General features: G+C 28.5%; 2 protein-coding genes across 2 annotated transcripts in view; one reads left to right on the top strand and one right to left on the bottom strand.

The window, feature by feature from the left end:
- LOC137094643 (nuclear factor of activated T-cells, cytoplasmic 2) overlaps positions 1–4739 on the top strand; it is a 38968-nt gene extending 34229 nt beyond the window's left edge. The window contains exon 12 of the mRNA XM_067460508.1: positions 4511–4739. Coding sequence (XP_067316609.1) covers positions 4511–4557 — 47 coding nt within the window. The 3' untranslated portion in view covers positions 4558–4739. The remainder of the gene's footprint in view (positions 1–4510) is intronic.
- Positions 4740–4940: 201 nt separating this feature from the next.
- manbal (mannosidase beta like) overlaps positions 4941–15513 on the bottom strand; it is a 25755-nt gene continuing 15182 nt past the window's right edge. Inside the window, exon 4 of the mRNA XM_067458574.1 lies at positions 4941–5447. Within this exon, the coding sequence (XP_067314675.1) occupies positions 5334–5447 (114 nt within the window). The 3' untranslated portion in view covers positions 4941–5333. The remainder of the gene's footprint in view (positions 5448–15513) is intronic.

Below are 15513 nucleotides of genomic sequence, written 5' to 3'. Positions count from 1 at the left end.
AATACACCCCATTGACATGCATTATACGAGCAACGGTTGAGTTAAAAATCTTCATTAGTGTTCTCCTGAAGAAACACACACCTATGATGCCCTGGGGGTCAGCAGATCAACATCACAGGCTCATTTATGGGTCAACTATCCCTTTAATAGTGTCTGCTCCAGTTAAAGACATTTTTAAGGCTTTAAATTGTGGAAAGTCAAATTAAGACTTTTTTTTAACCTTGATAATCAAATTAATCTAAATCTCCCTTTGGAGTAACTTTGAAATCTTGCTGATCTTTTTTGTGCTCAAAAAGCAACGTTACACACTGAAGCTGAAAAGTGAAAAAGTTGTGTGTTAATATATGTAGTAGTGTATTTCTGAGGCCGGTGTGCTAGTCTCTAATGTATGCCACTCTTATCAGGCGCCACTATATGGGTCAGTGCCTCCGGTTCTGCTAAAGCCTGTTAAATATTGAGCTAGCAGACCTAAAACACACACGGGGACAAACAGGACACACTATTGATCTCTAGCGTAGCATTCAGTCACAAAGTCACTCGTTAATACTCTCGAATTGTGCCATTTAGTCACAGAAAGCCTGGTATAGTTGATGTTGTGAGCCATGTTTTAATATTACACCACAGATGTAGATTTGTTTTTGTTTGTTGTGGACGGCGTGGGTGTTACAAAGCATCCCACCAACGCTTTAACTTCTATTTCAAGCTTGTTATACCTGTAAACGCTGTCCCCTAATCTAATTTTAGACTGAAAACTTTCCATTTTTAGCCCACTGACTTGTTTCAGCAGAACAACAGGAAGTGCTCAGGTTAAACAATGTGCTGCCGACTAGTGGAGGGTTAGTTACAGCATCAGACCTTCCTGTGTATGGCAAGCTCTTTTAACATTTAATCCTTAAAGCCTACCAGAATCTATTTTCATGCTACTAGTACTTATTCGTTAGTTACTAGTACTCATTCCTTAGATACTAGTACTTATTCATTAGTTACTAGTACTTGTTCGTTAGTTACTAGTACTCGTTCGTTAGTTACTAGTACTTATTCATTAGAGACTAGTACTTATTCATTAGATACTAGTACTTATTCGTTAGATACTAGTACTTATTCGTTAGTTACTAGTACTTATTCGTTAGTTACTAGTACTTATTCATTAGATACTAGTACTTATTCATTAGATACTAGTACTTATTCAGTAGATACTAGTACTTATTCATTAGATACTAGTACTTATTCGTTAGATACTAGTACTTATTCGTTAGTTACTAGTACTTATTCGTTAGTTACTAGTACTTATTCGTTAGATACTAGTACTTATTCATTAGATACTAGTACTTATTCATTAGATACTAGTACTTATTCATTAGATACTAGTACTTATTCGTTAGATACTAGTACTTATTCGTTAGTTACTAGTACTTATTCATTAGATACTAGTACTTATTCATTAGATACTAGTACTTATTCAGTAGATACTAGTACTCATTCATTAGTTACTAGTACTTATTTGTTAGATACTAGTACTCATTCATTAGTTACTAGTACTTATTCATTAGTTACTAGTACTCATTCATTAGTTACTAGTACTTATTTGTTAGATACTAGTACTCATTCATTAGTTACTAGTACTCATTCATTAGTTACTAGTACTCATTCATAAGATACTAGTACTTATTCATTAGTTACTAGTACTCATTCATTAGATACTAGTACTTATTCATTAGATACTAGTACTTATTCATTAGATACTAGTACTCATTCATTAGATACTAGTACTTATTCGTTAGTTACTAGTACTCATTCCTTAGATACTAGTACTTATTCATTAGTTACTAGTACTTGTTCGTTAGTTACTAGTACTCGTTCGTTAGTTACTAGTACTTATTCATTAGATACTAGTACTTATTCATTAGATACTAGTACTTATTCAGTAGATACTAGTACTTATTCATTAGATACTAGTACTTATTCGTTAGATACTAGTACTTATTCGTTAGTTACTAGTACTTATTCGTTAGATACTAGTACTTATTCATTAGATACTAGTACTTATTCATTAGATGCTAGTACTTATTCATTAGATACTAGTACTTATTCGTTAGATACTAGTACTTATTCGTTAGTTACTAGTACTTATTCATTAGATACTAGTACTTATTCATTAGATACTAGTACTTATTCAGTAGATACTAGTACTCATTCATTAGTTACTAGTACTTATTTGTTAGATACTAGTACTCATTCATTAGTTACTAGTACTTATTCATTAGTTACTAGTACTCATTCATTAGTTACTAGTACTTATTTGTTAGATACTAGTACTCATTCATTAGTTACTAGTACTCATTCATTAGTTACTAGTACTCATTCATAAGATACTAGTACTTATTCATTAGTTACTAGTACTCATTCATTAGATACTAGTACTTATTCATTAGATACTAGTACTTATTCATTAGATACTAGTACTCATTCATTAGATACTAGTACTTATTCGTTAGTTACTAGTACTCATTCCTTAGATACTAGTACTTATTCATTAGTTACTAGTACTTGTTCGTTAGTTACTAGTACTCGTTCGTTAGTTACTAGTACTTATTCATTAGATACTAGTACTTATTCATTAGATACTAGTACTTATTCAGTAGATACTAGTACTTATTCATTAGATACTAGTACTTATTCGTTAGATACTAGTACTTATTCGTTAGTTACTAGTACTTATTCGTTAGATACTAGTACTTATTCATTAGATACTAGTACTTATTCATTAGATGCTAGTACTTATTCATTAGATACTAGTACTTATTCGTTAGATACTAGTACTTATTCGTTAGTTACTAGTACTTATTCATTAGATACTAGTACTTATTCATTAGATACTAGTACTTATTCAGTAGATACTAGTACTCATTCATTAGTTACTAGTACTTATTTGTTAGATACTAGTACTCATTCATTAGTTACTAGTACTTATTCATTAGTTACTAGTACTCATTCATTAGTTACTAGTACTTATTTGTTAGATACTAGTACTCATTCATTAGTTACTAGTACTCATTCATTAGTTACTAGTACTCATTCATAAGATACTAGTACTTATTCATTAGTTACTAGTACTCATTCATTAGATACTAGTACTTATTCATTAGATACTAGTACTTATTCATTAGATACTAGTACTCATTCATTAGATACTAGTACTTATTCGTTAGTTACTAGTACTCATTCCTTAGATACTAGTACTTATTCATTAGTTACTAGTACTTGTTCGTTAGTTACTAGTACTCGTTCGTTAGTTACTAGTACTTATTCATTAGATACTAGTACTTATTCATTAGATACTAGTACTTATTCAGTAGATACTAGTACTTATTCATTAGATACTAGTACTTATTCGTTAGATACTAGTACTTATTCGTTAGTTACTAGTACTTATTCGTTAGATACTAGTACTTATTCATTAGATACTAGTACTTATTCATTAGATGCTAGTACTTATTCATTAGATACTAGTACTTATTCGTTAGATACTAGTACTTATTCGTTAGTTACTAGTACTTATTCATTAGATACTAGTACTTATTCATTAGATACTAGTACTTATTCGTTAGATACTAGTACTTATTCATTAGATACTAGTACTCATTCATTAGTTACTAGTACTTATTCGTTAGATACTAGTACTCATTCATTAGTTACTAGTACTCATTCGTTAGTTACTAGTACTTATTCATTAGTTACTAGTACTCATTCATTAGATACTAGTACTTATTCGTTAGTTACTAGTACTCATTCATTAGTTACTAGTACTTATTTGTTAGATACTAGTACTCATTCATTAGTTACTAGTACTCATTCATTAGTTACTAGTACTCATTCATAAGATACTAGTACTTATTCATTAGTTACTAGTACTCATTCATTAGATACTAGTACTTATTCATTAGATACTAGTACTTATTCATTAGATACTAGTACTCATTCATTAGATACTAGTACTTATTCGTTAGTTACTAGTACTTATTCATTAGATACTTGTACTCATTCATTAGTTACTAGTACTTATTCATTAGTTACTAGTACTTATTCATTAGATACTAATACTTATTCGTTAGATACTAGTACTTATTCATTAGATACTAGTACTCATTCATTAGATACTAGTACTCAATTCATTAGTTACTAGTACTCATTCGTTAGATACTAGTACTCATTCGTTAGATACTAGTACTTATTCGTTAGATACTAGTACTCCTTCATTAGTTACTAGTACTTATTTGTTAGATACTAGTACTCATTCATTAGTTACTAGTACTCATTCATTAGTTACTAGTACTTATTTGTTAGTTACTGGTATGCTTTAAGGATTAAGTGTTACAATGGCTTGCCATATCCTGTCATAAAAATGTCTAGTAAAGTAACAGCACACAGTATAGTTTTTGATCACATCGTTCTTGCTAGTAATGCACACTTTGAACAGCACTAATGATGTGTTTGTGTTTTTCCCCTGCAGTGAATGCTGTTATAAGACGAGACCTCGTTCATAAAAATAAGCTCTAATGTGGAAGACGAGTCCACATCCTCATGAAGACGTCTTAGGATTGAGAGTTATTTAAATTGCTTGTTTTTCATATCTGATTTGTACACAAAAAGAGATTATGTTAGACAATATCAGTGTGTTTTCTGTTTATGTGATGCTTGTTTTCTCAAATCATGTTTTTAACTCAGATATATTTATCAGTATGCATTTTAAATAAAGTATTTTAAACATTGTGGCTCTTTATTTGTTGGAAAGTTAGTAGTTAATCTTTTTTTTTTAATTATTCACAGATTTTGCAAGTTCAAATTTTCTGATCCCATGTTTATATATATAGTTATCCAAACATTTGAACATTACACCAGGATTATACTGTTACTAAACATTATCACCACACAAAGAAGCAGACGGTCATTCTTTTATTCAGGTGAAATGGCCATACAAATAATGATTAATAAAAAAACAACAATACATGTGACAAACACTCCCTAACTGAGATCAGAAGTTATAATGGCTGAACTACACATGATCTTGATCCTGGAGCAACTGTCAGTGACAACAGCCAATCATATTGCTCTTCCGGTGTTGCATGAATGCGATTGGCTAGCATCTGCGCTGGGGTATTTGCATAGGCAATACAACACAAAGCATAACAGCACCCATTCAAAGTAAAGGAGAAGTGATGACGCCACGTGTGAATGCAGCGTAAATCAACCATCATCAGTTTCTCAGACCCACAGATGAAACCTCTAATGTTTCCCTCTCATTCATTTTCACTCAGTCAGTACACACACATACACTATCTCTTCTTCTTGCTCTCCTTCTTCAGTTTCTGTCGGATTTGTTGAACGGGTCCCTTCGGCTTCCGGTTCGGCTCAGAGCTGCGAGTGTCGACCGGCTCTGACAGCTCCACCTACAAATATAAAATACAACAAAATGAATTAAATTTTTAAACTGATAGGGATCACCATCCTTCCCTGGTTTGTTAATTATTGCTACATTAGAGGGATATTTCACACAAGAAATAACCCATGATTTCCTCCCTCAAGTCAACCTAGTTGTGAGTGACATTTTGCTTTCAGACGAACACAATCTAAGTTAAATGTTCTCACTCTTCCAAGCTTTATAATGGCAGTGAATGGCTGTATCTGTTTTAAAGTCCATAAAAGTGCATCAATGTATCCATCATAAAAATGCATCAATGTATCCATCATAAAAATACATCCATCTATCCACCATAAAAATACATCCATCTATCCATCATAAAAATACATCAATGTATCCATCATAAAAATACATCCATGTATCCATCATAAAAATACATCCATGTATCCATCATAAAAATACATCCATGTATCCATCATAAAAATGCATCAATGTATCCATCATAAAAATACATCCATCTATCCATCATAAAAATACATCCATCTATCCATCATAAAAATACATCCATCTATCCATCATAAAAATACATCAATGTATCCATCATAAAAATACATCCATCTATCCATCATAAAAATACATCCATCTATCCATCATAAAAATGCATCAATCTATCCATCATAAAAATACATCCATGTATCCATCATAAAAATACATCCATCTATCCATCATAAAAATACATCCATCTATCCATCATAAAAATACATCCATCTATCCATCATAAAAATACATCAATGTATCCATCATAAAAATACATCCATCTATCCATCATAAAAATACATCAATGTATCCATCATAAAAATACATCCATCTATCCATCATAAAAATACATCCATCTATCCATCATAAAAATACATCCATGTATCCATCATAAAAATGCATCAATGTATCCATCATAAAAATACATCCATCTATCCATCATAAAAATGCATCAATGTATCCATCATAAAAATACATCCATCTATCCATCATAAAAATACATCCATGTATCCATCATAAAAATACATCAATGTATCCATCATAAAAATACATCCATCTATCCATCATAAAAATACATCCATCTATCCATCATAAAAATACATCCATCTATCCATCATAAAAATGCATCAATGTATCCATCATAAAAATACATCCATCTATCCATCATAAAAATACATCCATCTATCCATCATAAAAATACATCAATGTATCCATCATAAAAATACATCAATGTATCCATCATAAAAATACATCAATGTATCCATCATAAAAATACATCCATCTATCCATCATAAAAATACATCAATGTATCCATCATAAAAATACATCCATCTATCCATCATAAAAATACATCCATCTATCCATCATAAAAATGCATCAATGTATCCATCATAAAAATACATCCATCTATCCATCATAAAAATACATCAATGTATCCATCATAAAAATACATCCATCTATCCATCATAAAAATACATCCATCTATCCATCATAAAAATACATCCATCTATCCATCATAAAAATACATCCATCTATCCATCATAAAAATACATCCATCTATCCATCATAAAAATGCATCAATGTATCCATCATAAAAATACATCAATGTATCCATCATAAAAATACATCCATCTATCCATCATAAAAATACATCCATCTATCCATCATAAAAATACATCCATCTATCCATCATAAAAATACATCCATCTATCCATCATAAAAATACATCCATCTATCCATCATAAAAATACATCAATGTATCCATCATAAAAATACATCAATGTATCCATCATAAAAATACATCCATCTATCCATCATAAAAATACATCCATCTATCCATCATAAAAATACATCCATCTATCCATCATAAAAATGCATCAATGTATCCATCATAAAAATACATCCATCTATCCATCATAAAAATACATCAATGTATCCATCATAAAAATACATCCATCTATCCATCATAAAAATACATCAATGTATCCATCATAAAAATACATCCATCTATCCATCATAAAAATACATCAATGTATCCATCATAAAAATACATCCATCTATCCATCATAAAAATACATCAATGTATCCATCATAAAAATACATCAATCTATCCATCATAAAAATGCATCAATGTATCCATCATAAAAATACATCCATCTATCCATCATAAAAATACATCAATGTATCCATCATAAAAATACATCAATGTATCCATCATAAAAATACATCCATCTATCCATCATAAAAATACATCCATCTATCCATCATAAAAATACATCAATGTATCCATCATAAAAATACATCCATCTATCCATCATAAAAATGCATCCATCCATCATAAAAATACATCCATCTATCCATCATAAAAATACATCAATGTATCCATCATAAAAATACATCAATGTATCCATCATAAAAATACATCAATGTATCCATCATAAAAATGCATCCATCTATCCATCATAAAAATACATCAATGTATCCATCATAAAAATACATCAATGTATCCATCATAAAAATACATCCATCTATCCATCATAAAAATACATCCATCTATCCATCATAAAAATGCATCAATGTATCCATCATAAAAATACATCCATCTATCCATCATAAAAATACATCAATGTATCCATCATAAAAATACATCCATCTATCCATCATAAAAATGCATCAATGTATCCATCATAAAAATACATCCATCTATCCATCATAAAAATACATCAATGTATCCATCATAAAAATACATCAATGTATCCATCATAAAAATACATCCATCTATCCATCATAAAAATACATCCATCTATCCATCATAAAAATGCATCAATGTATCCATCATAAAAATACATCCATCTATCCATCATAAAAATACATCAATGTATCCATCATAAAAATACATCAATGTATCCATCATAAAAATACATCCATCTATCCATCATAAAAATACATCAATGTATCCATCATAAAAATACATCAATGTATCCATCATAAAAATACATCCATCTATCCATCATAAAAATACATCCATCTATCCATCATAAAAATACATCAATGTATCCATCATAAAAATACATCAATGTATCCATCATAAAAATACATCAATGTATCCATCATAAAAATACATCAATGTATCCATCATAAAAATACATCAATGTATCCATCATAAAAATACATCCATCTATCCATCATAAAAATACATCAATGTATCCATCATAAAAATACATCCATCTATCCATCATAAAAATACATCAATGTATCCATCATAAAAATACATCCATCTATCCATCATAAAAATGCATCCATCCATCATAAAAATACATCCATCTATCCATCATAAAAATACATCAATGTATCCATCATAAAAATACATCAATGTATCCATCATAAAAATACATCCATCTATCCATCATAAAAATGCATCCATCTATCCATCATAAAAATGCATCAATGTATCCATCATAAAAATACATCCATCTATCCATCATAAAAATACATCCATCTATCCATCATAAAAATACATCCATCTATCCATCATAAAAATGCATCCATCTATCCATCATAAAAATACATCCATCTATCCATCATAAAAATACATCCATCTATCCATCATAAAAATGCATCAATGTATCCATCATAAAAATACATCCATCTATCCATCATAAAAATACATCAATGTATCCATCATAAAAATACACCCATCTATCCATCATAAAAATACATCCATCTATCCATCATAAAAATACATCCATCTATCCATCATAAAAATACATCCATCTATCCATCATAAAAATGCATCAATGTATCCATCATAAAAATACATCCATCTATCCATCATAAAAATACATCCATCTATCCATCATAAAAATACATCCATCTATCCATCATAAAAATGCATCAATGTATCCATCATAAAAATACATCCATCTATCCATCATAAAAATGCATCAATGTATCCATCATAAAAATACATCCATCTATCCATCATAAAAATACATCCATCTATCCATCATAAAAATACATCAATGTATCCATCATAAAAATACATCAATGTATCCATCATAAAAATACATCAATGTATCCATCATAAAAATACATCCATCTATCCATCATAAAAATACATCAATGTATCCATCATAAAAATACATCCATCTATCCATCATAAAAATACATCCATCTATCCATCATAAAAATACATCCATCTATCCATCATAAAAATACATCAATGTATCCATCATAAAAATACATCCATCTATCCATCATAAAAATACATCCATCTATCCATCATAAAAATACATCCATCTATCCATCATAAAAATGCATCAATGTATCCATCATAAAAATACATCAATGTATCCATCATAAAAATACATCCATCTATCCATCATAAAAATACATCCATCTATCCATCATAAAAATACATCCATCTATCCATCATAAAAATACATCCATCTATCCATCATAAAAATACATCCATCTATCCATCATAAAAATACATCAATGTATCCATCATAAAAATACATCAATGTATCCATCATAAAAATACATCCATCTATCCATCATAAAAATACATCCATCTATCCATCATAAAAATACATCCATCTATCCATCATAAAAATGCATCAATGTATCCATCATAAAAATACATCCATCTATCCATCATAAAAATACATCAATGTATCCATCATAAAAATACATCCATCTATCCATCATAAAAATACATCAATGTATCCATCATAAAAATACATCCATCTATCCATCATAAAAATACATCAATGTATCCATCATAAAAATACATCCATCTATCCATCATAAAAATACATCAATGTATCCATCATAAAAATACATCCATCTATCCATCATAAAAATGCATCAATGTATCCATCATAAAAATACATCCATCTATCCATCATAAAAATACATCAATGTATCCATCATAAAAATACATCAATGTATCCATCATAAAAATACATCCATCTATCCATCATAAAAATACATCCATCTATCCATCATAAAAATACATCAATGTATCCATCATAAAAATACATCCATCTATCCATCATAAAAATGCATCCATCCATCATAAAAATACATCCATCTATCCATCATAAAAATACATCAATGTATCCATCATAAAAATACATCAATGTATCCATCATAAAAATACATCAATGTATCCATCATAAAAATGCATCCATCTATCCATCATAAAAATACATCAATGTATCCATCATAAAAATACATCAATGTATCCATCATAAAAATACATCCATCTATCCATCATAAAATACATCCATCTATCCATCATAAAAATGCATCAATGTATCCATCATAAAAATACATCCATCTATCCATCATAAAAATACATCAATGTATCCATCATAAAAATACATCCATCTATCCATCATAAAAATGCATCAATGTATCCATCATAAAAATACATCCATCTATCCATCATAAAAATACATCAATGTATCCATCATAAAAATACATCAATGTATCCATCATAAAAATACATCCATCTATCCATCATAAAAATACATCCATCTATCCATCATAAAAATGCATCAATGTATCCATCATAAAAATACATCCATCTATCCATCATAAAAATACATCAATGTATCCATCATAAAAATACATCAATGTATCCATCATAAAAATACATCCATCTATCCATCATAAAAATACATCAATGTATCCATCATAAAAATACATCAATGTATCCATCATAAAAATACATCCATCTATCCATCATAAAAATACATCCATCTATCCATCATAAAAATACATCAATGTATCCATCATAAAAATACATCAATGTATCCATCATAAAAATACATCCATCTATCCATCATAAAAATACATCCATCTATCCATCATAAAAATACATCCATCTATCCATCATAAAAATACATCAATGTATCCATCATAAAAATACATCCATCTATCCATCATAAAAATACATCAATGTATCCATCATAAAAATACATCCATCTATCCATCATAAAAATACATCAATGTATCCATCATAAAAATACATCCATCTATCCATCATAAAAATGCATCAATGTATCCATCATAAAAATACATCCATCTATCCATCATAAAAATACATCAATGTATCCATCATAAAAATACATCAATGTATCCATCATAAAAATACATCCATCTATCCATCATAAAAATACATCCATCTATCCATCATAAAAATACATCAATGTATCCATCATAAAAATACATCCATCTATCCATCATAAAAATGCATCCATCCATCATAAAAATACATCCATCTATCCATCATAAAAATACATCAATGTATCCATCATAAAAATACATCCATCTATCCATCATAAAAATACATCCATCTATCCATCATAAAAATACATCAATGTATCCATCATAAAAATACATCCATCTATCCATCATAAAAATACATCCATCTATCCATCATAAAAATACATCCATCTATCCATCATAAAAATACATCAATGTATCCATCATAAAAATACATCCATCTATCCATCATAAAAATACATCCATCTATCCATCATAAAAATGCATCAATGTATCCATCTTAAAAATACATCAATGTATCCATCATAAAAATACATCAATGTATCCATCATAAAAATACATCCATCTATCCATCATAAAAATACATCCATCTATCCATCATAAAAATGCATCCATCTATCCATCATAAAAATACATCCATCTATCCATCATAAAAATACATCAATGTATCCATCATAAAAATACATCCATGTATCCATCATAAAAATACATCAATGTATCCATCATAAAAATGCATCAATGTATCCATCATAAAAATACATCCATCTATCCATCATAAAAATACATCAATGTATCCATCATAAAAATACATCCATCTATCCATCATAAAAATACATCCATCTATCCATCATAAAAATACATCAATGTATCCATCATAAAAATACATCAATGTATCCATCATAAAAATACATCCATCTATCCATCATAAAAATACATCCATCTATCCATCATAAAAATGCATCCATCTATCCATCATAAAAATACATCCATCTATCCATCATAAAAATACATCAATGTATCCATCATAAAAATACATCCATGTATCCATCATAAAAATACATCAATGTATCCATCATAAAAATGCATCAATGTATCCATCATAAAAATACATCCATCTATCCATCATAAAAATACATCAATGTATCCATCATAAAAATACATCCATCTATCCATCATAAAAATACATCCATCTATCCATCATAAAAATACATCAATGTATCCATCATAAAAATACATCCATCTATCCATCATAAAAATACATCAATGTATCCATCATAAAAATACATCAATGTATCCATCATAAAAATACATCCATCTATCCATCATAAAAATACATCCATCTATCCATCATAAAAATACATCCATCTATCCATCATAAAAATACATCCATCTATCCATCATAAAAATACATCAATGTATCCATCATAAAAATACATCCATCTATCCATCATAAAAATACATCAATGTATCCATCATAAAAATACATCCATCTATCCATCATAAAAATACATCCATCTATCCATCATAAAAATACATCCATCTATCCATCATAAAAATACATCAATGTATCCATCATAAAAATACATCAATGTATCCATCATAAAAATACATCAATGTATCCATCATAAAAATACATCAATGTATCCATCATAAAAATACATCAATGTATCCATCATAAAAATACATCCATCTATCCATCATAAAAATACATCCATCTATCCATCATAAAAATACATCCATCTATCCATCATAAAAATACATCCATCTATCCATCATAAAAATACATCAATGTATCCATCATAAAAATACATCCATCTATCCATCATAAAAATACATCCATCTATCCATCATAAAAATGCATCAATGTATCCATCATAAAAATACATCCATCTATCCATCATAAAAATACATCCATCTATCCATCATAAAAATACATCAATGTATCCATCATAAAAATACATCCATCTATCCATCATAAAAATGCATCAATGTATCCATCATAAAAATACATCAATGTATCCATCATAAAAATACATCCATCTATCCATCATAAAAATACATCCATCTATCCATCATAAAAATACATCCATCTATCCATCATAAAAATGCATCAATGTATCCATCATAAAAATACATCAATGTATCCATCATAAAAATACATCCATCTATCCATCATAAAAATACATCCATCTATCCATCATAAAAATACATCAATGTATCCATCATAAAAATACATCAATGTATCCATCATAAAAATACATCCATCTATCCATCATAAAAATACATCCATCTATCCATCATAAAAATACATCATCTATCCATCATAAAAATACATCATCTATCCATCATAAAAATACATCCATCTATCCATCATAAAAATACATCAATGTATCCATCATAAAAATACATCAATGTATCCATCATAAAAATACATCCATCTATCCATCATAAAAATACATCCATCTATCCATCATAAAAATACATCAATGTATCCATCATAAAAATACATCAATGTATCCATCATAAAAATACATCCATCTATCCATCATAAAAATACATCAATGTATCCATCATAAAAATACATCAATGTATCCATCATAAAAATACATCCATCTATCCATCATAAAAATACATCCATCTATCCATCATAAAAATACATCCATCTATCCATCATAAAAATACATCCATCTATCCATCATAAAAATACATCCATCTATCCATCATAAAAATACATCCATCTATCCATCATAAAAATACATCCATTATCCATCATAAAAATACATCAATGTATCCATCATAAAAATACATCAATCTATCCATCATAAAATACATCAATCTATCCATCATAAAAATACATCCATCTATCCATCATAAAAATACATCCATCTATCCATCATAAAAATACATCCATCTATCCATCATAAAAATACATCAATCTATCCATCATAAAAATACATCAATGTATCCATCATAAAAATACATCAATGTATCCATCATAAAATACATCCATCTATCCATCATAAAATCATCCATCATAAAAATACATCCATCTATCCATCATAAAAATACATCAATGTATCCATCATAAAAATACATCCATCTATCCATCATAAAAATACATCAATGTATCCATCATAAAAATACATCCATCTATCCATCATAAAAATACATCCATCTATCCATCATAAAAATACATCCATCTATCCATCATAAAAATACATCCATCTATCCATCATAAAAATGCATCATGTATCCATCATAAAAATACATCCATCTATCCATCATAAAAATACATCCATCTATCCATCATAAAAATACATCAATCTATCCATCATAAAAATACATCAATGTATCCATCATAAAAATACATCCATCTATCCATCATAAAAATACATCCATCTATCCATCATAAAAATACATCCATCTATCCATCATAAAAATACATCATCTATCCATCATAAAAATCATCAATGTATCCATCATAAAAATACATCCATCTATCCATCATAAAAATACATCCATCTATCCATCATAAAAATACATCAATGTATCCATCATAAAAATACATCCATCTATCCATCATAAAAATACATCCATCTATCCATCATAAAAATACATCCATCTATCCATCATAAAAATACATCCATCTATCCATCATAAAAATACATCCATCTATCCATCATAAAAATGCATCAATGTATCCATCATAAAAATACATCCATCTATCCATCATAAAAATACATCCATCTATCCATCATAAAAATACATCAATGTATCCATCATAAAAATACATCCATCTATCCATCATAAAAATACATCCATCTATCCATCATAAAAATACATCCATCTATCCATCATAAAAATACATCCATCTATCCATCATAAAAATACATCCATCTATCCATCATAAAAATACATCAATGTATCCATCATAAAAATACATCAATCTATCCATCATAAAAATACATCCATCTATCCATCAT

This window comes from Pseudorasbora parva, chromosome 12 (assembly GCF_024679245.1).
Source record: "Pseudorasbora parva isolate DD20220531a chromosome 12, ASM2467924v1, whole genome shotgun sequence".
In the NCBI taxonomy this organism is placed as follows: Eukaryota; Metazoa; Chordata; class Actinopteri; order Cypriniformes; family Gobionidae; genus Pseudorasbora; species Pseudorasbora parva.
The sequence above is the reverse complement of the archived record's forward strand: the minus strand, read 5'-3'. Positions and strand labels throughout refer to the sequence as shown.